This window comes from Thalassophryne amazonica, chromosome 14 (genome assembly GCF_902500255.1).
Source record: "Thalassophryne amazonica chromosome 14, fThaAma1.1, whole genome shotgun sequence".
In the NCBI taxonomy this organism is placed as follows: domain Eukaryota; kingdom Metazoa; phylum Chordata; class Actinopteri; order Batrachoidiformes; family Batrachoididae; genus Thalassophryne; species Thalassophryne amazonica.
The window spans coordinates 84,221,044-84,248,870 of NC_047116.1; the positions used below are offsets into that span (position 1 = coordinate 84,221,044).

Genomic DNA, 27,827 nt, shown 5'->3' on the forward strand with positions numbered 1-27,827 from the left:
TTTAACGTCTGACAGCACTTGCCATGACTACGTGGTTGTCACACTCACAGCCACAGGCTGGGGAATTTTCCTGCAAATTTCTCACTGAAAACAACGGATCATCCAGTTTCCCCGCTGCCGCTTACATCCGACATGTGAATGCAGCAAAGTCTCCATGAATTTGTTAGAGTGCATGTGTGCAGAGACATCCACCCTTCATTGTTTGACTTAGGTTGCTCAAGTTATGGTCACAAATCCACACAACTGAAAGTGATGCTAGAAATCAAGCTTGACCAATATATTTGATAATATATCAGCCAATATGAGCCTTTTACTAGAATATTGGTATCTGCAGGGGGGGGGGGTTGTTTGTTTGTTTTGTTTTTTTGTTGTTGTTGTTGTTGTTTTGGCAATTTGAAAAGTTCTATTTTACCAAATAATGCAGAATGGCCGTTGGAAATGGTATCAGTATATAGATTGTCCAGCAGAGGGCGCACCTGCCACAATGCTGTCAGGCATGGCTGGGACTGCCATCACCCCTTGTTCTTATTAGCTATAAAACACAGTGGTAAATTGACCAGCTGCCATTCATTTTCAGTCAGAGTGAGCATTTTATAGTGACAAGAGACAAGTTGTTGCTATGCCGCCAGCTGGGCTGGGCCAAAATAGATGAGAAGTGTAATTTATGTAAATGATGTGACAAGGCACCTGCCAATCTGCATGAAGGCAGCATGACATTAGTGTGATTTGCATTGTCTGGGTGTTGGTTATATTTGTAATAAAGTTCATGTTTAAAGTGTAAAACGTCTGCCATTTTTTATGGACAGTATATGTTGGTAGATACAGTATATCATTATCCTAATTTTTTTTACTCCCAAATATCAGTATCATATCGGCTCCCCAAAAAATCCATATCGGTTGGACTCTACTGTAAACAAAGATACAAAAGTGAAAAGTATCACCCACTTCATCAAAACACAAAAACTGCAATGTATGCAATCCACAGGTGGTCATTAAGATCTGGTAAAACTTTCTGAGATACCAGAATTTGTTACCTTCAAACCATCCTGCGAAATATCCCATTAGACAATTCCAACAAATACTTTTACTCAACAGATATGATTATATTCCAAGCTTAAAAGTAATGGAAAGGAGATGGAGTGGTAGATGATTCCAACTTGATGATAATGTTGTTTACAATAATGGGCAGCACGGTGGCTTAGTGGTTAGCACTGTTGCCTCACACCAAGAAGGTTGTGGGATGGCTTTCCACATGTGGCCTTTCTGTGTGGAATTTGCATGTCCAAATTCCACATGCAAATTCCACCGGGTGCTGCTGCCTTCGACTTGGAAATACATGCAGGTTAGGTCAACTGGAAACTTTAAAATGTCCATAGGTCCACATGTGAATGTGTTTATCTACATGTGGCCCTGTAATAGACTGGTGTTCAGGGTGTACCCCGCCTCACGCCTTATGACTGCTGAGATACGCTTGAATCCTCGCCTGCCCCTTAATCGGAGTAAGCAGGTATAGAAAATGGATGGATAGTGGATGTTTGAAATAATAAGTCACAGAATGAGCCAAACAAGTGAAGACGGTGTGACCTATAGTCCAGGAAATACATATATATATATACTGGCCTGTTGTCTGACATTTTTCAAGGGTGGTAATAAATTACGCAATGAGTTGGAATGACGTGTCAGTTCAAAATGTTTTTAGAACCTTAGACCTCAACAATTTTTAGAAGAGGAACTCAGTAGCTTCTCCAAAACTATTAGTCCTATCAGTGTTCCATTTTGGTGGTGTTCATGCTTGACCCAAAATATATAAGCATACCAAATGGCAAATGCCAGCTGTATTCATTTTGTCCCTGATCAAAGTTGCACACACACACAGCTGTTTGTCTTTACTGCATGCAGACAGGGCTGCTGAAAAGGAGGAAAATAAGGAGAATGATTCTAGGAGCCCATGACTGACAGGGGCCCAGAGAGGCGGTGACCCACCAAAATTTCTTTTCATGGGGCCCAAAATCCCAGGCGGAAAGAAAATCCACATTTCGCTCATGGGGTCAGCAACATGAGGCTGAACTCATGGTAATGGCAACATAACTTAACTAAAATGACTAAGCCAATTGAACTACAAAATCACAATAAATCAATAACACTAACAACATTGTTAAACTAACATGAACCACAATAACAACATTCAAAACCCCAAACTCCCATGGTGCATTACAACCCAACAGCCATTATTCATTGGTTAGCTAAAATTGCTCATTTCTTTCAACTTTCCGTTTTTGCACAATTCGTCCTTGACCCAAAAGGGTTAGCCAATTTTTGTGTGATCGAAGCTATAGACACACGCACACCCATACGTACACATAGGCCACTTGGCTATTATAGTATATATATATATATATATATGAGGCTCTGTGGATGTATTATTGGTGGTAAGGGCCCAACAGGGATGACAGTCTAGAAATAGGCACATCTTACTAACAACACGTTAAAGAGCAACATCCCCTATAAAATATGAGCGCTAAATGTTTGCATTACTGTCACATCAAATCTACATTTGTCCAGTTTTCTCTGCACAATTCCTGGAAGGCTGGCCAACCAAAATGTCTTTCACAGAGTCCCGAGTTCATGAAAAACTATAACAAATATGGAAATGTAATATTGGGCCACAAGATGGCAGCACACACACACACACACACACACACACACACACACACACCAGTGCTGTAGAGGCAGTCCAAAAGAGGAGGAGAGTGAGGAACAGAGTGAGAGAATGGGAAAAAGAGTGAGAGGCACACATAGAAAATGAACAGGATCTTTGCGTCACCTCTGAGGAACAATTCATCAACCCCATGTTCAACAAGTAAGACGCCTCTTGCCTTCTGTTTCCATCACCTATTCCCCCCTTTTTTGTCATATTTATTCCTCAGTTCATCTGCTTTTTGTATTTCATTTTCTTATTTGCCTTGTTTCTCACTCTCATCTTTGTTTTTCTGTCTTTCCTTTTCCTCTGTCCGTCCTGTTGACTCATGTCTTTGTCCTGTGTTGTCAGGCAGACAGATGAGGTTTTGTCTTCAGCCTGCACCCACGCGTGGACGATGCTGCTGCTCTCTGTGTGTGATGAAGATGGACGGATCTGTCAGGAGACACACAGAAGCATCATGCCACCTTAAGTGAGTGGCCCACGTAGGTACACGTGTGGAAAAAAAAGGGTTTTGAGAGCCACCAGCAGAAGAATCAGAGATTCTGCAATATCTAAATCCAGAGTACACACTGGTGGTGTTTGTCAGTTGTGGTGACACCCAACCCAACCATAATGCGACTAGCTCCTGCTGATGTCTTGGAAAGCCTCATGGGTTGACTGTGTCTGGGAGCTCCAGCATTTTGAGCTTTAGAGGTGTGGCTTTGGTGGCAGGTCTGAAGGAAGAGACTTGGATCTTTGGACTGTATTTTCAAAATTTTACAGGTTGTTCTCAACTATAACTTTAGATCATGCAGACTCCATAAGTGTTGACGTACCAGACATCACCCACAAATCCCAGTTTTTTGCCCCATGGAATTGTGGGTAGTACTGTTTTGCGTTTAAGCCAATATGATAGAACACCCCTTTACAGACTCAACATCAACACTAAAAGACCTGTCTTCAGTGTCAAGACCACACAGTTTAAAGTGTGTAAAACAAGTATATCTGGGATGTGTCCAAAGTACGACACATGACTCAAAGAGGTTGTATTTATCTCAGAATTAATTTTGGGTGTCGGATGGATGAAATCAATCAGAAGTCCTGAAAAGTGGCAAATTGCTATTTAAATGGGTCTCTTATGGATCATAGCATCCACCAAGGCTCCCTGAGGTAATGCAGTTAGGCAGGGAGAGAAAGTTTTCTATTTTTCCATTTGAATTTGCTTCTGTTTTGTTTTCAATTCAGTTTTGCTGTAATTTCTTGATGCAATGCCAATTGGCAACCTCTGGTGTTGAAAAATGAATCCAACACAGAATTGCCAAAACCTACACCCTGAATGGGAGCTTAAATGGCCGCTTAAGACTGGATCCAGAAGTGAATCAACCTCCACAGATGCCATGTAAAAAAAAATAGGCCAGTTTTACAGCAGAAATAAGCATGTTTACAGCCTAGTACAAAAATGCAGGCAATCTGTGCGGTGTAAGTCTGAACCTGTCAGATCTCAGAGGCGAAGCAGTGCAGAGCCTAGTTAGCACTTGGACGGGAGACCTCAGGGAGGGTATCTGGTGTAAACTTGTGCCAAATACCAGTGCGAATCTGGCTGTATCTGCTGTGGCAACCCTGAAAAAAACAGGACAACAACAACCACAAACAAATACATTTTAGAAAATAAGAATCATTTTGGGCTCCGTAGGTCATTCACAACTTTACAGGGGTTAATTTTTTATGACATTTCCATTGCATGAAAATTGAATACCATTTGTATGTTGGAATTGTTAACAGTAATTAGCAGATTTTGTAAACCTGTGCATCAGTCTGGTCACATTTGGAGCAAAAAGTGTTCAACCTCAACTTATTTATATCCAGCTCCATGGCAAACTGTCACAAATAAACTGGAAATTTTACATTTATATCACATTTCTTACTTTAATATTACAAGCTATTTCTCATGTTTAGCCATAGGAGCACTTTGTCCTAATATGTACAGCTATAGTGCATTTCCATGGCAGCACAGAAGCTTATATACACTGTAAATCCAGATAAATAAAGTAGTACACCAGTCAACAAAACAGTTGAGTCAGTTTCAACATTGCTGAATGAGGTGTTCATTGTGATGACTCACTGAAAGTCAGCGCACTCATACTTCTATCTTTATTGAACAGCTGTGGTTTTAACAAATAAATAGTCTTACCAAGAAATTTATACTAATATCAGATGGTAAAAGTGCTATACAAATACAGTCCATTTACCATTGATGTTGTGTCTGATTGAATTTTAGTGGAGTCATTTCAGAACTTGGAAGTAGTTTTGTTATTATTATTATTCAGATATAGTTAATGAACCCTACAAAAGAGACTCAAACTGCAAATATTCATGAAAGGCTTGAAATCATCATGGAGTGGGTCGCCATTGCTGATGAATCCCTACTAATGGAGTGTCTTCATGTGGCTGTATCAGCTAGTCCTGGAGGCTCACTCTCTACCACAAATAGTGCACAGATGGGTGGTGGCATCTTCAGGGATGGCAGCATGCTTCCTGCAAAAATGTTTCTCTCTGGAGGACCACCTTGATGGTGAGCACCATCCTCCACCTCCCCATGGAAGATGGCCTTGGGCATCCTGTTGTTATCTATCCATGCCAGGTGGCCAGCCCAGTGTAGTAGTGCTGTGATGGGGATGGACTCAGTGCTCTCAAAGCCACATCTCTCAAGCACTGCACAATAGTGGAAATACCATAGTTTTTCTATGTTATTTCCACTATTGTGTTTTATATATTTTGCCTTGTTATTTTTAAGAATCCTTGCAGCATGCAGAAATGCACAAGAATTCCAATATGCTTATACTTAAATGTATACTTGCGCAATTGGCAAATAAACTAGTCATTTCACCTCAGTTTTGGGCACCTTTTCTAGCCAGCTCATATTAGCAGTCTTGTACAGACACCATAGTTAGAACTGATCAAGGCCACATATGTGCCACCCATTAGGTGTCCATGTTTCAGCATCATATAAGAGTCTAGTGAACCAGCCTTGTAGACAGAGACTTTGCTATGGACCCTGATGTCATGATTGATCCAGAGTCTGTTTTGTAGACACCCAAACGCACGACTGGCCTGGCCAATTCTGGCGGATACATCCTCATTGATGGTTGCAGCTTGAGCCAATGTGCTGCAAAGATAGCAAAACATATCACCAGCATTCAGTTGAGTATCCTTGATGGTGATCTGTAGTGGTCTTCATGCTGACGTAACCGGCCGTGTCAACGTATACTGTGATAGTTTGAATGTCAGCTAGGGAGTGTGCACCTAGTCCACAGTCATCAGCAAAGAGGAAGTCATGGATTACAAGCTTCTTGACTTTGCTTCTGGCTGAGAGACGTCAAAGGTTAAAGACTCCACTGTCAATGCGGAACATGATGGGAGTGTCTAGGTCATGATGTAATCAATGAGGTGCCCGTTTTTGGAGTGAGGGTGCATCTAAATTGTCTTCAGTTTGTATGGCTGCTGGAAAAGGGTGTTGGTAATGGAAAGATGGAACTGTGCACAAAAGGTGAGCAGGAGAGTACGATTGGCATTCTCCTTAGCAACACCATGGAGGCCAATAACACGTCACCAAGGATCAGAGACTCTGCCCACACAAGCATTGAAGTCACCCATCAGACCGATCTTGTTTCTTCAGAGTGAAGAGTTTTTATTGTCGTGTGCACAGTAAAAACAGGTAGTTATACCACACAATGAAATTCTTACTCTGTTCAGTCTCCCAAGAACACTTGTATGTAGATTATTTTAAAAAACACATTATAAAATACACATTAGGGTGAAGAATGCATTATATACACTATTTAAAGGATGTACAGTTTAGAGGATGTGCAGTTTATGCAGTATTGGCATATTTGTGTGATACTGGGTAGTTTTAAGCAGAAATCCCCCTGCAGGAGTCGCAAGGTGCGTGGATGCATAAATAGTGAACACAGCTATTATAATAAATACTTAGAGGATGTTAGTAGTAATGATGTGGAGAAGAATGACAGTGAAATAACAGTAACTGAGGTGGTGGAGGGGTCAGTGTGGAAGAGAGTTATTGAGAAGCCTAATGGCCTGTGGGTAGAAGCTGTTCCCCAGCCTAGTAGTCCTGGACTTCAGACTCCTGTAGTGTCTGCCCGATGGTAGGAGTGTGAAGAGTGAGTGTTGGGGGTGTGTACTGTCCCAGATGAGGTTGCGCATCCTATGTAGGACTCTGGTTTGGTAAATGTCCTGCAGTGATGAGAAGGCCGCCCCAAAGATGTACTCTGAGGTCTTAATCACACCCTGGAGAGCCTTCCTGTCTTGGACTGTGCAATTACCATACCAGACTGTGATGGCAGTGGTGACGGCACTCTCTGGGGACAGACCTTAATGTAAATTCTCCTCTTCTGAAGCTGACATTGTTGCATTAGCCAAGATCAGTGTGGTAGTGTGGCCATGTGCCAGTTGCACCTTGAGTATCTTGAGCCTGGGGTTTACACCTTTGGGGTGTGAGGATAGCTTCCTTACAATTGTTGACAAGCAAACTGCAAAGCCCACTCCTGCTTGAATGTGGTCTTCTTTAGGCTTGCCAGTCCAAAAGAAGGTGTACCCAGCACCCTACAGCTGCCCCTCACCGTCAAAACATGTCTCACTGAGAGCAGCAATATTGTTTCGGGTGAGTTCCCCGGCAATGATGGTCGTTCTGCACTCGTGTCATTCCGGATAGTCCTGGAGTATCCGCACAGTCCAGGAGCAACTGTTGTTTTCTGCAAGTAAAAGGATTACAAATTACATAGAAACTCAACAGAAGCATTACCACCCACATACATAAGCCACACTTTTTAGAAACATTCTTTTTAGTTTTCATGTACCTTTTTACATTTCACTGTGCATTGTGTTTGCAAAGTCTGTGCGTTAGAGTTGGACGATATGGAATTTTGGTATTGATCCGATACCAAGTAAATACAGGCCCAGTATCACTGATATCAATACCGATACCGATACTTTTTCATATTTAAACTTCATAGATCCAAAGGATCCAAAAGACCTAGGATAGAATTTCGCCAAGCATAGTATGTGACAACAAAATACTTTATTATCACAATCAGCATTTTTGTTTAAAAAAATCACTCAACACAACTTAAAACAAAATCTCCTGAGGTAGAGAGCTGACAAACCACAATACAAGGGTGCGCTGCTCCATGTTGTGTGACAAAGCGCAGCGCTGCTCTTACAGACAGAGAGTAGACTTTGATGAATCTGCGTGCGCAGCAGTCAGTGTGTGCGGGAGAGAAAAAAGGCTTGATTATCGATCTTTTTACTTTGGGGGAGGTGATGGTCTAGTGGTTAAGGTGTTGGGCTTCAGACCAGAAGATCTTTGGTTCAAATCCCCGCCTGATTGGAAAATCACTAAGGGCCCTTGGGCAAGGTCTTTAATCCCCTATTGCTCCCTGTGTGTAGTGAGCGCCTTGTATGGCAGCACCCTGACATCGGGGTGAATGTGAGGCATAATTGTAAAGCACTTTGAGTGTCTGATGCAGATGGAAAAGCGCTATATAAATGCAGTCCATTTACCATTTATTTACACGAGGATCATTCAATATCAATACCAGCATTGGTATCAATATTATCGATTTTAGGATCGATCCGCCCACCTCTACTGTGCGTCACAATTGTTTTTTGGCATAGCTGTCTATATACCTCGTGTATAGACACGAGACCACCGAGGTGCACCACAGAACGCCACAAGCGGTCTTTCCTATATGGCAATCAGGCTGTATAACTCCTCCTCCTTTTGCAGGATGACAAACAGTTATTCAGAGTTACTCAGAGTTATGTGCAATATTATCAAACATCATGTGCAAATGTCTTCCAGCCATTTCATATAAATTAGTTGTACTTACTGAAAAAAAAACATTATTCACTGTTTACTGTTTCAGTACTCTAGCAAAATAATTTTGTTTAGGATAAATAAAGTTGATCTTATCTTATCTTAACTTATCTTATATGAAAGATTATTTTAAACATACTTTTGTAGGAGGAGTGGATTAGATCAAAATAATATCTTTGTCCTATTGGTGAACATAAACCAGCTATTGTCACTTTTTTAATTGCAGTCAAATTCACAGAAGTTTAAAAATAGATAAATAAAAAATAGTGTTTCATTAACACGACAACAGCATTTTATATGTTTATTTTCACATGATTATGCATTCATAACAAATGAATGCATATTTTAGTTCATGGTGACATAATTAGGAAGTAATATAATTTATGTGTTAGAAATATTTTTGAATCAAGACAATACAAAATTACATCTCTGTAGCCAAAAATATGCTTGAGGAGCACGTTACAGCATAGTGAGAATTGTACAGGAGGAAAAAGGTGATGTTCTTATTCCCTCTGCAGGTTTAATAAAGAGAAAATCATGATTATGAACATTTCTAAAAGATATATGTATGTTTTACACTCAAAAGTTGCAGTTCAGCTAGAGTCTCTTATTGAATGTTAGATTTGGTTTAAATGACTTTGCAGTTTAGAACAGTTCAAGAAAAAATAAATCAGAGCAACATGGAAAATTACCGTACATGGTCATATGGGTAGCATCATCATATGAGAGCAAGGTAATAGTTAGTGGTTGACAGTATAGAGCTCAACAGTGCAGTTCAGGAGGAAAAAATCCCATTCACATTATCCATACAGATTTAGATTATGGGCTAAAAAGTTGTGACTATCCAAAATAAACTCAATAAGAACTATGACATTGTGCAATTATGGTATGTGCTCCTGTAGAAGCCACAAGTCTGTATTATCTTAACCTTATTTTCACAAAAACATGTTTTTTGTCATTAAAAAGAACAACAGAAAGTTGTTCCCACAATTCCAAACTGAAATGGCAACATCTGATTGGTGAGCATTGCTATAAACACACTAACAAAATTATAGAGAGCAACTTTGAATATATAAGGTTTTGCTGTGTTAGTCACAGCTGACAGTTTCTGCAATGATACAGCAGGCCGTATAAATCTTTATCATATACCTATAAATGATACGCCAATATGATTGGTTAAAACACTAAAGAATAAATAGCAATACACCCTTTTCGCGGACGGGTAATATTTTTCATACCACCCGCGTAATCAGCCAATCCGGACAGCGGAGCGGCGCCACGACGAAGAGGCGCGGTCAGAGGAACTATGAAATACTGGTGAGTCACTATTAATAATTTCTTACATGTCCAACCTCGTAGGTTGATCATTAAAATTTAATTTGTTAGTTCTAAAAGCCATCATAATTATTTATAGGAAAATGTTCTATTTTTTTCTAATAAGGTTTGAACTTTGAGTGTTTACACAGGAGAGAAAAGTGAGAAAATGTTAATGCCTGTTTGAGAAAAGTGTATAAAGTGTGTAGTGAGGGGTTTTACAGCCTTAAAACATCTATAATAATTGTAAAAAAAAATAACGCTGACTACTTCACGGATTTTGCCTATCGCAGGTTATTTTTAGAACGTAACTCCCGCAATAAACAAGGGACCACTGTATTTGATAAAATTGTTATCAAGTTGTTTTACCAATGATTATGGCTTTTTACACCCTGAAGAAAACCATACACCCTGAGGCCAAAGGCCAAAGGGTGTATGTATATGTATAAGGGTGTATAAAGCCATAGTCACTGGTGAACAACTTGATAACTGACAGTATTTGCAGGTCATTTTTCATGATAAAGGCATTTGCATTCAAAACAACAAAATTGAACACCCTTGAATACATATGATTTTACTCTGAAATCATCAAAATCGGCCAAGAAATAAGAGTTTAAAAGTTTAAATGGGGGGCCAAGATCGTATCACCACCTCGTCGTCATCGACTGTTTTGTTTACAACTGTAGTTCCCAATTTTGCAACAAGGACATTGCCTTGCGAATAGCAGATTGAATTTTAGCCTCAAAGCTACCTTGTGAATAGAATCAACGATTTAGAAATACGGCTAGCATCAACCACAGTTAGCATCCACATTAAACATGTCAATGTTGTGAGTGAGATAGAGTATCTCATCAATAGTTTTACATCCTCATTGAGCACAACTTTGAATGCTGTAGCTCCTCTGAAAAAGAGAGCCTTAAATCAGAAGTGCCTGACTCCGTGGTATAAGTCACAAACTCGCAGCTTAAAGCAGATAACCCGTAAGTTGGAGAGGAAATGGTGTCTCACTAATTTAGAAGATCTTCACTTAGCCTGGAAAAAGAGTCTGTTGCTCTATAAAAAAAAGCCCTCCGTAAAGCTAGGACATCTTACTACTCATCACTAATTGAAGAAAATAAGAACAACCCCAGGTTTCTTTTCAGCACTGTAGCCAGGCTGACAAAGAGTCAGAGCTCTATTGAGCCGAGTATTCCTTTTACTTTAACTAGTAATGACTTCATTACTTTCTTTGCTAATAAAATTTTAACTATTAGAGAAAAAATTACTCATAACCATCCCAAAGACATATCGTTATCTTTGGCTGCTTTCAGTAATGCTGGTATTTGGTTAGACTCTCCGATTGTTCTGTCTGAGTTATTTTCATTAGTTACTTCCTCCAAACCATCAACATGTCTATTAGACCCCATTCCTACCAGGCTGCTCAAGGAAGCCCTACCATTAATTAATGCTTCGATCTTAAATATGATCAATCTATCTTTATTAGTTGGCTATGTACAACAGGCTTTTAAGGTGGCAGTAATTAAACCATTACTTAAAAAGCCATCACTTGACCCAGCTATCTTAGCTAATTATAGGCCAATCTCCAACCTGCCTTTTCTCTCAAAAATTCTTGAAAGGGTAGTTGTAACACAGCTAACTGATCATCTGCAGAGGAATGGTCTATTTGAAGTTGAGTTTCAGTCAGGTTTTAGAATTCATCATAGTACAGAAACAGCATTACTGAAGGTTACAAATGATCTTCTTATGGCCTCAGACAGTGGACTCATCTCTGTGCTTGTCCTGTTAGACCTCAGTGCTGCTTTTGATACTGCTGACCATAAAATTTTATTACAGAGATTAGAGCATGCCATAGGTATTAAAGGCACTGCGCTGCAGTGGTTTGAATCATATTTATCTAATAGATTACAATTTGTTCATGTAAATGGGGAGTCTTCTTCACAGACTAAGGTTAATTATGGAGTTCCACAAGGTTCGGTGCTAGGACCAATTTTATTCACTTTATACATGCTTCCCTTAGGCAGTATTATTAGAAAGCATTGCTTAAATTTTCATTGTTACGCAGATGATACCCAGCTTTATCTATCCATGAAGCCAGAGGACACACACCAGTTAAACTGCAGGAATGTCTTACAGACATAAAGACATGGATGTCCTCTAATTTCATGCTTTTAAATTCAGATAAAACTGAAGTTATTGTACTTGGCACCACAAATCTTAGAACATGGTGTCTAACCAGATCCTTACTCTGGATGGCATTACCCTGACCTCTAGTAATACTGTGAGAAATCTTTGAGTCATTTTTGATCAGGATATGTCCTTCAATGCACATATTAAGACTGCTTTTTTGCATTTGCGCAATATCTCTAAAATTAGAAAGGTCTTGTCTCAGAGTGATGCTGAAAAACTAATTCATGCATTTATTTCCTCTAGGCTGGACTATTGTAATTCATTATTATCAGGTTGTCCTAAAAGTTCCCTGAAAAGCTTTCAGTTAATTCAAAATGCTGCAGCTAGAGTACTGACGGGGATGAAAAGGAGAGAGCATATTTCATCCATATTGGCCTCTCTTCATTGGCTTCCTGTTAATTCTAGAATAGAATTTAAAACTCTTCTTCTTACTTATAAGGTTTTGAATAATCAGGTCCCATCTTATCTTAGGGACCTCATAGTACCATATCACCCCAATAGAGCGCTTCGCTCTCAGACTGCAGGTTTACTTGTAGTTCCTAGGGTTTGTAAGAGTAGAATGGGAGGCAGAGCCTTCAGCTTTCAGGCTCCTCTCCTGTGGAACCAGCTCCCAATTCAGATCAGGGAGACAGACACCCTCTCTACTTTTAAGATTAGGCTTAAAACTTTCCTTTTTGTTAAAGCTTATAGTTAGGGCTGGATCAGGTGACCCTGAACCATCCCTTAGTTATGCTGCTATAGACTTAGACTGCTGGGGGGTTCCCATAATGCACTGAGTGTTTCTTTCTCTTTTTGCTCTGTATGCACCACTCTGCATTTAATCATTAGTGATTGATCTCTGCTCTCTTCCACAGCATGTCTTTTTCCTGATTCTCTCCCCTCAGCCCCAACCAGTCCCAGCAGAAGACTGCCCCTCCCTGAGCCTGGTTCTGCTGGAGGTTTCTTCCTGTTAAAAGGGAGTTTTCCTTCCCACTGTCACCAAGTGCTTGCTCACAGGGGGTCGTTTTGACCGTTGGGGTTTTTACGTAATTATTGTATGGCCTTGCCTTACAATATAAAGCGCCTTGGGGCAACTGTTTGTTGTGATTTGGTGCTATATAAATAAAATTGATTTGATTTGAATGTTCTCTCCTAACAAGTGAATACATATGCTAATGATAACCATGACTGGCACATTCATTTTGTAAGACATTTTGCTTCAAATCTTTGATGTGCGAGTAACCCAAAACATTTTTATACATTGTATTGTCACAGCATGAGTCAAATTCTTTGTCCTGTTGACGTTTCTTTTCCTTTTCTGTGACTAAGTCTAAAGTTGTGCTTTCAGCAGCATCATTCTGAACTAGCTTAATCAGCTAAAATGTGATGCTAAGTTGTTCAGATGCCCCAACTGCACCCAGTATAAATTTGGTTTTACTCTGACATGAAAAGTAATCTTGGCTTCAAAAATCTTGGTGACCACTGCTGGACATTTTAGCAGACTAAGTAACTTCTTAAATACATATTTAGACACGATTTTGGAGTGAAAGCCCTTCACATTGGTCTCTACTGTGCTGTAGCTAGTGAGAGAGAAAGGAGTGGAAAAATATCCAAGGAGGACATGGAAGAACAGAATTAGGTCAAGAGACAAACGCAGGATGACTGTTTTTGACAGATAAGAGGAAAAGCAATGAGATGAAAGAGAGAAGTGAGGACAGACAGAGTAGCCAAATAACAGCTAAAGGGAGTGGAGCGGTAGACAGAAAAAAAAGGCAGAAAGATTCATGGTGTGGGAGTCAGACGCTGGGAACAGCTGGGAAGACGATGACTAATATTAGCAGTGAGCTAAGAGAGAGAGAAGGAAGGAGGCGGAGAGAGAGGGTGGGTGTGTATGGAGGACAGCAGCTACTGTAAACCAACCACAATGAAGTCAAGTTTTATTTATAGCAGTGAAGTCACAAAAGTAGAAGTTGTGGATGACTATATACCTCAGTTGGTAGATTGGGTTGTCCTTTCGTGTTTACAGGTTCTAAGAACCCCAAAATGACTCAGCCATAAGGCATTCTGCTCCCACTTGAACATGTTAGAAGGTGTAGAAAAAGTAGTCATTACCCCAGAAACTAGCCTAATTGCCCTTACACCAGTGGTGCAGCTGGGTATTGTAATCATCCATCTATCAATAAGTCAGAAATAAGTGTCCCCATTTTCACCAAACATGGTAGCAATATTTCTTGGGTGAGTTTCGGGTGATAACTAACTTTTGGAGAGGACCATTCAATGTTCAAGGTCAAGGTAGTTAAACACCTAGAGACATTTGTCACGAAATGCCCTGTGCGCAGTACTATTTTCCATGTAAAGTGCAGTAATATGTACATGTGTGGGGTAGGTATTTGGTTGAACCCTCATGTGTTTGATGTAAACTGGGATACGCAGTGGAAAAATTGAAGATTGACATTATATTTATTTAGAGGATGTGGCCAACAGTGACCATAAAAAGTCAGTAGCCTTCGAACAAATGCAACTATTGGTAATTTTTTAAGAGTAAGTCAAGGTCACCGGCCTTCGAACCCATGCGAAGTACTCCTCCAAGGCATGTACCCACCAAATATAAAGTTTTTGCAAGCAATAGGTGCCGAGGTACATTGCGGCGAACAAATTTCAAATCAAATCAAATCAATTTTATTTATATAGCGCCAAATCACAACAAACAGTTGCCCCAAGGCACTTTATATTGTAAGGCAAAGCCATACAATAATTACGGAAAAACCCCAACTGTCAAAACGACCCCCTGTGAGCAGGGGGTTGTTTGAAATTTCAGGCGAAGGATTTGACAGTTGTGACCATTGGTGACCTTGAAAAGTAGGTCAAGGCCACCGGCCTTCAAGCCCATGTGAAGTACTCCTCCAAGGCATGTACCCACCAAATATGAAGTTTCTGCGAGCAATAGGTGCCGAGCTACATTGCGGTGAATGAAAAAACATTTTCCAGAATACCTCTACAATCTGCAAGTTGGTGGAAGCCATGTCAGTGTCACAAAGTCATCTGAAAACACATTTCCTGGATATCTGCAACAAGTATAGGCCTAAATTAATAATAGTTGCTTACCGTGTCGCTATTCATAGTCTGATAGAAATGTTTTGTTTTAATATTGACATGGTATAAATGGTAGCTAGATAGCTTTAGCCCTGACCTTTTTCGCTCAGCTACGTGTTGTTTTTTTTCAGTATTTTCAGTATTTTATGTATTTTCCTTTTTTCGTTTGATTTTATCTATTTGTTCATTTATTTTCTGTTATTGCATGAGTTTGCTGATGGAAATAAATAAAACAAATCAAATTACCACTCCTCCAACATCTTAAAATCATGTTGACAGTGCACTATTGTGTGAACGGGTAGGGTTCTGATGACATTGCTGTCTAGATTTACCATTTTACAGCCATCTGAACTGAGGCATCAGACAAAGAGGAATTCTCAGTGCAACATGTGTTTCATTTTATGGTATGTTAGCAGAGGGCAACAGTTAGGTTCTTCCAGAAGATCCCTCCAGTGAGTTCAAACAGAGGTTAAAAAAACATCTGCCCTGTTGTCATTGCTGTGTCTCAATGGCTGATACACGTAGTTCTGTTCTGTGTGATGTAAAACGAATACTTTTAACAAAGTACTTCTGATATGGCCACATGCACATATTAGTGGCATACAGCATTCGTTAAACTGGATGCTCCATTGTTTCCCATAACACGATTGTAAATTGCATCACTGTTGGCTGTGAGTGCAGCAGTTGCACAACATGTTGATATGTACCACTGCCCATTCAAAAATCTCAAGTTTTTCCCCTTATGACAGCAGATAGGACAAACCAGATTATGGGCTATGCCAGTTTATTATTGCAGTATGCTAGATTCAAGACTGCCAGTCTTAAAATATTCTTTCCTACAAGGTATTAGTTCCATATCTTTCCCCAGATACAGTAAGCAACAAGTGGCTCTTCACTACATGAAGGTAATGGTTTGGGCAAAATTTCAGTATGAAATCAATCATTTTTGGACCTCCTTTATTTGAGATGCAGGAATCTCAAAAGAGTGTAATTGTATGCACCAGGAATTGCCCTGACTGACTCACTGAGCTATATCATATATACATGATATTCTGTCTGTGCATGCATAGTTTTGTTATATCATATCTCGGTCAAATCATTTGTGAGATGCAAATTTCTACAAGTAGTAATGCAGGGGTCAGCAACCAAGTCAGGTGTGCACAGCAAATCATGAGCTAATAAACACCAGATTTAACTCAACTTGTGGCTGCAGCAGGTATGCACAGAAAACATGCAGGAATGTGATCTCCACGAGCAGAGTCAGGGACCCTTGATCTAATGGCACACTGTCAAAAACTGAGGCAAAACACACACACATACTTTTCAGATCTCCATGACCTGCAAGGCTCGAGATTACATTTTGTTCCCACATTACTCAGAAATTCCACTGGAGTTGCTCCAGTTTTTTTCTACATATTTTGTGAAATTTAAGTTTTGACCGTTGACCTCAAAGGAATGACTCCTTCCTGCATTTTATATATATATATATATATATACACACACACACACACACGTGTTTCCTTTTCTCTCCCCTACTAATCAAAAGCTGAAGCAATGCCTTTTTTCTCATTCTCCAGAGTGACACAGCTGCAGATGCAGTGTTCATTTTCATCGCATTCTGTGAAATGATGTTCAAGTAAAATCTGGGTAAAAGTCAGGAACCCGACCTATAAATAAAGTGTTGTGTTAAAAGGAAACAGGCTTTTTCAAGAAGGAGGGACATGTTTTCTGGAAGGGGCAAGCTACTTCAAGGAAAATAAAGCATGCCTCAACACCTGATTGTGTTTAGAGTGTAACAGCTGTCTGCAGTTCAGTTTTATCTAACGGGACAGAAAGTGTGTTAAAAAAAACTGGATGCCATGCCAACATGAGCTGTAACACACAGAGGGTACACTAAAGTACACACACAGAATCATTGCTTTCAGTAAATGTTTGTCCCTAATATGTACAACATAAAATGTACAAAAATGTAACCCTACAACTGCAATAGACTGGCGTCCTGTCCAGGGTGTACCCTGCCTGAGATAGGCTCCAGTCCCCTGTCACCCTTAATTGCAGTAAGCAGCTATAGAAAATGGATGGATGGTAACCCTACAAGTCATGGACTGCTGGAGGATTTTTTTAATGTTCTAGTACTTTATAGATTGATGCAGAACATCATGTCGGTCTGGGTTTGGTTACTGAACTCAATACGTCATTAACAGTATGGAATGCAACTTGACATTGACAGATTTTAGGGATGTTTGGTGAATATATTTGTGTATTAATTAGGATTAAGTAATTTCATTAAGCATCAATCTAAGCTTGCATCTCAGATGTACCTACCTTCTGGGAAATTGTAGCTGAACTTTGAGGTCTTCTTTTTTGAAAAATCCTTCTGTATATCACTTCATCATGAAGCTGTATAACTGGTGATACACAATGTAAAACATGCACTGTCTGCAGTTTCTCCAATCACAGCCACAGAACCCTTCTTGCACAGTCACTCAGTTTTTGTGAACTGTCAACGCCACACAGATTTACCGTACAGTGCCATACTGTTTTAATTTCTTCATAACTGATGTAAATAAAGTCCAAGACACATTCATTGACTTGGAAATGTTCATGTATCCATCCCCTGACTTGTCTGAAGAAAACTGGTAATAAAACATATTATTTACAGGTATTATACTAAAATGGCCCATTAATTATGCAACCCGTCATCTTGGCTTTTGTATTTTTAATTAATTGATGTCAAGTTGTAGAGCTTTACTTTCAGTTTGGGTTTAAGGAAGATCATTCCAGAAATTTTTATATTGAGAAGCCTGGTTTAGTTTTTGTATTTGAAATGGCATAAACAAATTAAAATGTGTGAAATATGAAGCAGCCCAATACATTTGGAGGGCTCTGTATGGATTTACTAAATTGGGTACTGATTTGCACATTTTTGTATTGCGACTTGATACAGAAGACCTGGAGCCTATCCTAGCATTCTACAGGGTGAGAGGCATCAGGGTTGAACCTGAGTAGGTCACCAAAACTTAATTTTCCATCAAGCATTTCTGATCACAAAGCAGTAACAAAATTAAAAGTATCAGTTCATTGCTTTTACATGATATATGGACACCAGTCTATCACAGGTCCCCATTTCTAACTGGTTGGACTGGAACACTTCATCTGGATTGTTCCAGTCCAACCAGTTGTAAAATGGGTGGCAGTAACCTGTGATGGACTGGCATCCAGAACAGGGTGAGTCATAGGGAGTTTTCACATTAGGCACAATTGCTCCATATCATGCCTGAGTACAACAGTTGGATTCCCCTGGTACGCACCAGTTCTAAGTCAGCTGCTAGGCGCCAGCCAAGGCCCATGTAAACACTCTATAATTATTCCATAAATCTCAGAGTTGTTGTTTGCCATGTCCAGCCGTTGTGACTGTTTGTGTCACCTGGAAGCATTTAATTTCTTCAGCACAACAGAAAGACGCTTTCACTGCCATCTTTGAAAACGACTGTCACGTAGTATTTACGTTGCACATTAAATAGCGATCTACTTCTTGTCTAGTTTGCCTTCACACCATGCATTGAGACCACCTTTTCAAGTGGACCCAGGCACAGTTCATTGATTTGTATACGAGTACAATACAAAGTGGTCCCAATACAGGACCTGGGGGTCAAGTGTACTTGGATCTGGGCTTGATTCCCTGATGTGAACCCCACCCCCCAACTAGACTTTCATCCACTTCATGCTACGGTATCTGGAAATAATCAGGGCCCATATAGGACTTATGACTTCCACTTTTATATAGTTGTTTTTCAAGAAATATAAGAACAAGAAGGATCAGCGAAAAAAAAAAAAATCCCAATAAAGCAAGACAACTGTCATAATCAGGAATGGACAAAAGTCTTCTTTAGTACACAGTAAATTTTGCAGAGTAAAATATACTCTGCCAGGACTACATTTAATTGCAGTCCAAATAGTGTTAAAACCTCTTAAACCCTAGAGTCCCCAAATTTGGAGACTTGCCCTGTTTTGGAACATTTGAACACTCATAACTAACCAATGCTGACACCAACATACACTTATTATACATCAAAATGTCAAGCGAAGTCTCCTCTACAAAAGTATCCACTTCAATCACATATCAACTAACCACAGCTGAAACGCCAAGCAAATAAAGACATAAAATGGAATTCTTTTTTGGGGAAAAAAAACCTCATTTACTCCTACCAGGTATTATTTACTTTCAATTTTTTTGCATCCACAACATCCCCTAGGACCTGTCTTTTAGCTGATCCAAACGTTTGCATTTTTGACCTTGTACAAGCTGAGAAATAATGTATGGGTATGTGATTTTGGTGAAATAGGCTCTAGGGCTTAAGGGGTTAAATATACTCTATCACAGTGCTAAATCAGTTCTATCACAGTGTAAAATCAACTCTATCATGCTGTGAATGACTCTTAATGCAGTTGAAAACTTGATCTGACAAGACGCTAGAGCTGATTTCACTCTAAAAAAGAGTGTATTTGTCTCTATTTGGACGGGGACCAAATGTTATCCTGGCAGAGTATATTTTATTCTGCAAAAATTTACTGCATACCAGATGTATTTGTTACATTTTTTTTTCTTTCCTAGACCTAGTTGATTTCTTTGCAAGAAAAGAAGGAAAAGTTGACTTTGGAGATCAAGTCTGCTTATTCATTACACTTTTCCATCATTCCAGAACGGAGAAAGAAAGAATCCAGTGTTTCATTATGCCTAAAACGTTTTAATGTGGCTGGCCACTGGCTTTTTGACCACAGCGCAACATGGCATAGGCGCTTTTACAGCCGTGCACCATCCACAATAGCCTTAGGCCTGGAAGGACCTCTCCCAATAAATTCGGAAAAAGAGAGCGAGAGACACAGAGAGAGAGAGAAAGAGAGAGAAAGAGAGTGGCTCATTTATATACTAAAGCCAAGGCTGGCCTGAAAATAAGGAGCCGAATTCAGCTGGCTGTTGGACTTGAGATGGCCTGCACATGCTGTAAAAACAGATGGAAAGTAAAAGTGGGTTACTATAGGGCACCGAGGGAGAAGGAGTTTCTTTGTGTCACGAGTCCTTTAGCTGGGATGACTCACAGAGGACTGGATCTATATGAACTGACTCAGTACTGTCTGTTCTGTTGTGTGTACTTTGTGTCTGTACGTATTTACTGCACACATGCTAACTGTACTTCTTTCTTTCTAGTTTTGGTCGCCTCTTCACACTCTGGTGCTTCCACTTGGTGAAGATGTAGCCTGTTTGATCTCCATGGTGATGTCTCCAAACAAAATTTCCTTTGCCTTGTTGCCATGGTTACTGCAGTTGCTGTTGTTGTTCTTCCTGTGTCCCGTCGCTCCAACAACAAGCTCCACCCCCTCATCAGAAACTCTAGCAGTCAACACCACGCTGTTGTTTGACAGCGGCGCCCCCAGTTACAGTCTACGAAACTGCAGCTGCGCCACACCCGTCCGGGATTGCAACGAGGCACTAGCTAACTTGATGTGCAGCTGTCACACAGTTTTGCGCTCAGCTCTGCCCCCTGCTGGGATGACAGAGCCCAAAGGACTGAGTGTTTGGTTGAAGGAGCTCTGGATCCTGGAGGAGCTGGTGAACAGGAGCATCGTCAGCCATCTGCAGTTGTCTTTTTGTGGGCCATCACATGTGGATAGTCAACATCTGGTTCTGTTTGGACTACGGACCCTGAAGATCCACAGTGCAGCTCCAGAAGCACTTTACCCCAACCAGGAGATTAAAATCTCTACTGAGGCAGCGGTTCCAACAGGTTCCTCATCCTCTGAATTTTCCACTTCCATTCTTCACATGGCCTTTGTGGATCTATCTGTGTTGAACGGGCTCTCGATCCTAAAGGCGTACAGCATGGTGGGACCATCTGCTCCTACCCTCTCTGAGCACCTTCCACACCTCGCTATGCCTATTCTTCCTCCAGCCACTGTCACTCATGATGATGCCCATGATGACACCCATGATGTCGCCCATGATCCAAGAGGGCAGGCCTCAGAGTCTCTGCAGACGATCGTCATTACTTTTGTCTACTAACAACAACTTCTCCAATAAAAGTGACAAAGGATGCACAGGAATACTTCCAGCACACTGAGGGAGCTGACATACAGTATATGGAATATGTAAGATCTTTGATAGCTACCTGCTTCACTACCATGCTGCTCCAAAGGAATTATTAAAAAAAATTTTTTTGAAGAAAGATGGATATCTTTGTCGCACAACGTTTTCTTCTTTCTGAAGGATTATCGACTTTTACTCAAGCGATATAGTTTTGCTGCCTAGATATTCCTTCGCCAACAACAGAAACTGATCAATGTGACCTATCGATCCTCATCTGATGTCACAACTGGTCTGTTCCAATTGGAGGCCATTTATTGCTGTAACCATACGCCAATACTGAAATTCTTTGAACTCCAGTACCATTTTCAATACCGTGTCTTAACATAGCCTTATGCATTTGTGACACTTTTGTTTCTAAATGCTAATTTTTGTATCGGTCTCAATGTTAAAATACTTAATGTTCAGGTTAGTATTTACTATCCCAGACATCATATCATGGTTTTGCTTGTATATAGGGCATTATATGGGTAGTCTGCAAAAAAGCACATTAACACAACTCATTTTCTCTACTAAAGGAACTACGTTGTGTCACATCACATATTTTTGAGATGGGGACCTAAAAGGTAGTATCACCGGTTTCACCCCATTTCAGACAATGTGTCCTTTCAAAGCATTTCTTTAAAACTCTTCAACACCTTGTCCCCCAACTCCCACATCCAGTACTGAAAATATAAATAGTTTATACTGTATGTGCAGACATGTCACTGAAAGTTATCATTTGTTATCAGATGATGAGAAATGACTGAAATGTCTAGACATGCTGTACCCTTTTAAAGGGTGTGCCTATCCAGTGTTTTCAATCAGTATTGTCCAATATTACCAGCTTGGATATTGGAAATTAAAAAAAAAAATCTGTATCTTCTGGTGCACATCTGAGTCATGTTGTGGGGCTGTGTATATTTTCCTTTCGGGGATTATTTTTTCCACAGTTTGACTAGATGCTTTGTACGGCTACTAGGTTAGCAAAGTACATCCAGACAAATGTATTTATTACAAGATTAGTTGTTTGTACTTGTTGTTAGTTGTTGTATGGATTGGTGTCAGCTGATACAGAAGCTTTGAGTATAGGCAAAAGTGGTATTTTGTTATCCCTAATCCTAATGTACATCTCTGTTAGAGTGATATCCAAGACTGTATACCTGCTCTCAAAGTGGGATCCGACATTCTAGGATATTACCTCTAGAGCACGTATTTTGTCTTTAGCTTCTGCTTCCATCCAGGTGTGGTCAGTTAAGGAACCATGATACCAAGGACACCAGAGGGTGTTCTTGACCTGCTACACACCTTCACTTATCAGCGTGATGCAGAGGAAAAGTTAGTCTTCCCATTCAGGGTTGAATGGTTAACATTGACTGACTATAGCACCCTAGTCAACCCATGGTTGTCTGACCTGCTAGCAGTCATGTGAAGGACAAATTGGTTTGAGTTTGAAAAATCTTATAATTGTAATTTAATGAAGTATGTCTCTACTGGGAACATTCTTATGAAAACCATGCAAAAATTATATTCTGAACGTAGACAGGTGTGGTCTTTATATATATATATATATATATATATATATATATATATATATATATATAGGGAGTTCAGGCCAGTTCTTTCAAAGTAAGCACTGGGTTCAGCTGGGTGTTGGCAGCAACAACATAGACCTGATTATAATCCTCACTAGTATACAGTAGCTACGTGTTACATTAACATAAAATAACTTCGCAAAATCAATAACTGAGTACCAAGTTGTTACCTGGTGGTGTTACATACCATATAAGGACAATACTTGCATAACATTTGGCTGCAGAAAAGCTATATGCTAACATGCCAAACTAGCATAGAAAGCCATTGTAGTGACTGGGCTAAGGTAGCTAGCTTGGTTGAGATCCAATAATTTAGCTATTATGAAGAGATTTTTTTTTGAAAAATATCCAGTATTGTCTTACAGCTGGCTGCAAATTATATTCATATATCTGTTTATGGAACAGTTTCTACTTCAGCAGCACAAAATTTTATAAATTTCCTTCACATGCTAACCCATTCTAGATGCTGTTAGCTTTCCTCATATCAAATGTCAACAGTAGAACTTGACACAACACATTATTTTTGTAAAAATATAAATCCATGACATTCCACTGATCTTTGCAAACAGCGCTGAAATTAATGAATTTTTTTTTAAGAATACTTGCAGACGACTGCTGAAGAGGACCTCCGTTTGTTTTTCTGTGCATGTACGAGGTCTGTCCAAAAAGTATCGGACCTTTTTATTTTTTGCAAAAACCATATGGATTTGAATCATGTGTGATTGTATCAGCCAAGCTTGAACCTTCGTGCGCATGCGTGAGTTTTTTCATGCCTGTCGGTTGCATCATTCACCTGTGAGCAGGCTTTGAGTGAGCAGTGGTCCACCCCTCTTATCGGATTTTTATTGCGAATAAATGTCTGAACGATTTGGAGCTTGCTGCATCAAATTTTTCCAGAAACTGTGAGAGACCTCCAGGTGGATATCATTCGGAAAATTTAGATGGCTTTCAGCCACGGAGCCGTTCATGGCGCGGCACAAAACCACCTCCGTGTTGGTCTCACAGGACAGCTTTCAGATGGCTTTCAGACGGCTGTGGATGAGCCTGGACATGCCAGAACATGTCCTGTGAGGCTTCATCACGGCGTTGCTTTGCGCCATGCGGCACCGCTGCGACGCACGGAATTCCTCCACTCCTCTTTCCATGACAAAAGCTCCTGTAACAGTGGAATGTGCTGTTCATTTCCAAACTGGACGCTATGTTTTATCTGGGACGTCGTCTGACTAGCACAGGAATTGCGGAAGACGTGGACATCAGCACTTTTTCGGCACATTAAGACAGACGTGCGGTGCCATATGGCGCAAAGCAACGCCATGATGAAGCCTCACAGGACATGTTGGGGCATGTCCAGCTCATGCACAATTTCTTGGATACTCACATGACTGAAAAGCAACCGGAAGCCGTCTGAAAGCCACCTGAAAGCTGTCCTGTGAGACCAACACGGAGGTGGTTTTGTGCCGCGCCATGAGCAGCACGGTGGCGCAATCCTCCACTTCTCTTTCCATGAAAAAAACTCCTGTAACAGTGGAATGTGCCGAAAAAGTGCTGATGTCCACGACTTCTGCCTTTTTTGTGGAAGTCAGACGACGTCTCAGATCAACAAAGCCTTCACGTTGGAAATGATCTGGTTGTTTCAGCGGGGTGTCAGCCTGTCGATCGGCGCTCGGAGCGCGCCGCGCTCTCAAGACGCTGTGGGCGGTCTTTAAACCGGCTGTAACACTCCTTAATCTGTGTAATCCCCATAAAATCGTCGCTGAAAGCCATCTAAATTTTCCGAATGGTGTCCACCTGGAGGTCTCTCACAGTTTCTGGAAAAATTTGATGCAGCAAAGCTCCAAATCATTCAGACATTTATTCGCAATAAAAATCCGACGAGAGGGGTGGACCACTGCTCACTCAAAGCCTGCTCACAGGCGAATGACGCAACCGACAGGCGTGAAAAAACTCACGCATGCGCACAAAGGTTCAAGCTTGGCTGATGCAATCACACGTGATTCAAATCCATATGGTTTTTGCAAAAAATAAAAAGGTCCGATACTTTTTGGACAGACCTCGTAGAGATAGACAGTATATCTCAACTGAGGCATAAAACAATGGCGCCATCTACTTTTGCAAAGCAAAAATGATCACATCACCAGGTTGCAAAATGGGGGAGATTCTGAATAAACGCTGCTGTGTAGAGAAACACTAAAGGAATCGAGCAAGCGAGGTTAATAATTTGTTTATTATATGGCTATTATATATAAACACGCAAACTTCCAATATTGCCCAAATATGAAAGCTGGTGACGGTGCTGGGCTTGTAGTCAAACCCATTCGCTTTCTTCACCTCCATGAAGAACTTCTGGTCGTTAGCTGGTAAGCTTTCATTCTGTGTGTTTTTTTTCGATGCCATTTAGATATTTATGTAGTATGTTCATGTTCGACTTGGTTTTTCTAATCGTGTTTTTAGTTTCAAAGTTTTCAATCTGTTCTTGACTGTACGGAGCTGCGTTTTCATCTTGTTGGTCTTCATTTTGCACATCCACTTCGAGCTCGTTTGCTGTTAATTCTTCCATTTTCTTTGTTCACTTTTTGTTTTTTGTTTTTATTTCCCGCCATGAAAATTGTAAACAATGTCGCAAATCTAATACATGATCCGAACAGATTGTCATGGTAACGGTCCAATATGGGAAAATATCAGACTGGAAATCAGCCAATCAGAGCGTGTGTACTGTCGTAGCCATATAATAATAAACAAATAATGAATGTTTATGAGTTCAATGGTATGAATCTTTCACTACATTAAATATTCGTTCCATTGAAAGAATGTAAGAACATTCATTATTTGTTTTATATAACGGCTAAAATAGATCTTTGTTATTTAATATTTTATTAATTTATAAACAACAGAAAAGGGACTTACAGTGGTTGCCAAAAGTATTGAGACAAAACAAAAAAAAATCAACTTTTTAAGCAAGAAGAATTCTAGATAAAATTACAGCACATAACAGTGTACATCTGTTATACAGTACTCAGTACTTCGTATGGAGTTCTTTGTTCTTCAACACCTGAGCAACCCATTTTGACATGGAATCAAACAGGCGACGACAGTAATCCGGTGTGACTTCTTGAATCCATGCTTGCTTGATTGCCTCTCGAAGTTCATGCACTGAGGACGGTTTTTTGGCAGCAACGGCTTTCTTCACTTGGGTCCAACAATTCTCGATTGAGTTGAGGTCCGGAGATGACCCTGGCCATGGTTCCAAGAGCTGGATGTCCTGGTCCACGGTCAATGAAACACAACAACAAATGTTATGAATAATCCATGTCACGTGACATACAACCCACCAATCAAATGACAAGGATCCACTCAGCTGTTATATAATGTAGTTGATTGCACAATTTTAATGATCGAGGGTTAAGATGTGCGTTAAGATGGCACGGCATGAGGAAGGAATGAGAGAAACCGAATAGATGAATTCCTCCTTCAGGGATCAATGGAACATCATAAAAACAAGATGTACTGCAGCAGCTGACTGTCGTGTATGCAGGCTGGAACAAATCCACACAATCCAGAGTTGAACCAGACTGTGCACCAGATATGGTGTTTTTCTGGGGATAGGCTTTGTGTGTTCTGCTGCTTTGCATTAAATATATTTAAACTGTAACTTAGAGTTAACACTGCCTGTTGTAAAGATGAAAAGACAACTGCCTGTGGCACACATGATGCAAGAATGTATTGTATGTATATATCCATTATTTAACCGGGTAAAAGCCACATTGAGGTTAAAGAAAATCTTCTATTGTAAAATACAGGAAGGGAAAAAAAAACTTAGACAAGGACTGTGGCGTTCTGCTGTTTTGTGAAGTAGTGGAGCGGCACAGTAGGCTCAGTGTTCTGAAGGCTGAAATCTGCTGCTACGTTTTTTCAGCTGGTGTGTTTGCCCGGTCTTATTGAGTGCAGATGGCTTAATAAAACAAGTTGTTTTGAAACAGGTTTAGAAGGCCGCCAAAAGTCCCAGGGTTAGGATTGTTTAAAACCAGCCAAGAAATCACACTGTTTGGATGAACAGAATGAATCTGGCTCTGATGAACTCGATTAATTGTGCCACCTAACAAGCTTGGCTGGGCTCTGCGATGGAGCGGTGGGACTTTAAATCCATTTCCATTCACAGTGGATATGATTGACTTACTCTGCATTAACTGATGTTCTGAGAGAAACATAGGAGGGGGTCTTTCTGTGTGGAGTTTGCATGTTCTCCCCGTGTTCGTGTGGGTTTACTCCAGTGGTGGGCACAACTAACAAAAAAGTTAGCTTCGATAACCGTTAATCCGCTAAATGAAAAGTTAACTTTTATAAAGCTAAACCGATAAATCCCTTAACAAATAGCAAAAGCTACAGATAAAAGCTAAACCGATAACTTTCAGTGTTTATTTCAGTACACAGCAGCTACTGACACAACAAGTCAGTGTTCTGTCTCAGATCAGCCTTCTCTCAGCAAAAGAGACCTGGTGATCCAAGAGAAAGAAGAGAGGGAAAAAAAGATAATTTCTCTTCACACCATACAGACCTGCCGGTCATTTCACTGGAGTCTTGCACAGGCAGACAGTTTTGACTTATGGTTATAATTTTAAACAAACTAGCCACCCACCGACCAACCACCTGGCATCGGTGGTTGGCTGGTCAGTATAACACACAGTTACTGAAACATGTGGTGAGTTTTTCAAATAAATCTGTATTTGTAAATATGTCATTTTTTTTCATCTGTAAAAAAAGGCAATTTGAAAACTGAAAATTCTGTTTAAGTCCTTCATCACTTTTAGCGAATGTGTGGCTGCTCACACTGCCATGAGCACGGCCATCTGACAGGAAACTAATTTACCCATAATGCAATGCAGCATGTGTGTCTAAATACTAAAACCTTCAAAATTAGTGCATTACTTTAAAACTTTAAAACATATCGTTAATATTTCACTTTGTAAA

General features: G+C 40.2%; 1 protein-coding gene and 1 long non-coding RNA gene across 3 annotated transcripts; one reads left to right on the plus strand and one right to left on the minus strand.

Moving 5' to 3' along the window:
- Nucleotides 1-2,703: 2,703 nt before the first annotated feature.
- On the plus strand, nt 2,704-21,864 carry LOC117524841 (uncharacterized protein C21orf62 homolog). Of its 2 annotated transcripts, none has more exons than XM_034186656.1 (3): nt 2,704-2,860; nt 3,050-3,187; nt 20,357-21,864. In XM_034186656.1, the coding sequence occupies exon 3, from the start codon at nt 20,419-20,421 to the stop codon at nt 21,205-21,207; it is 789 nt and encodes a 262-aa protein (XP_034042547.1). In that variant the 5' UTR covers nt 2,704-2,860; nt 3,050-3,187; nt 20,357-20,418; the 3' UTR covers nt 21,208-21,864. The 2 variants fall into 2 exon arrangements, with proteins under 2 accessions (XP_034042547.1, XP_034042548.1); XM_034186657.1 differs by having other exon boundaries at nt 3,050-3,183; nt 20,356-21,864.
- On the minus strand, nt 15,704-27,069 carry LOC117524842. Its single transcript, XR_004564876.1, has 3 exons — nt 26,244-27,069; nt 21,195-21,200; nt 15,704-15,716 (listed from the first exon to the last, which is right to left on the minus strand). It is a non-coding gene; the product is annotated as an uncharacterized LOC117524842 (long non-coding RNA).
- Between the last annotated feature and the right edge of the window lie 758 nt (nt 27,070-27,827).

Coding starts and splice junctions, on each gene's coding strand:
- LOC117524841 (XM_034186656.1), top strand. CDS start 20,419: ATGGTGATGTCTCCAAACAAAATTTCCTTTGCCTTGTTGCCATGGTTA.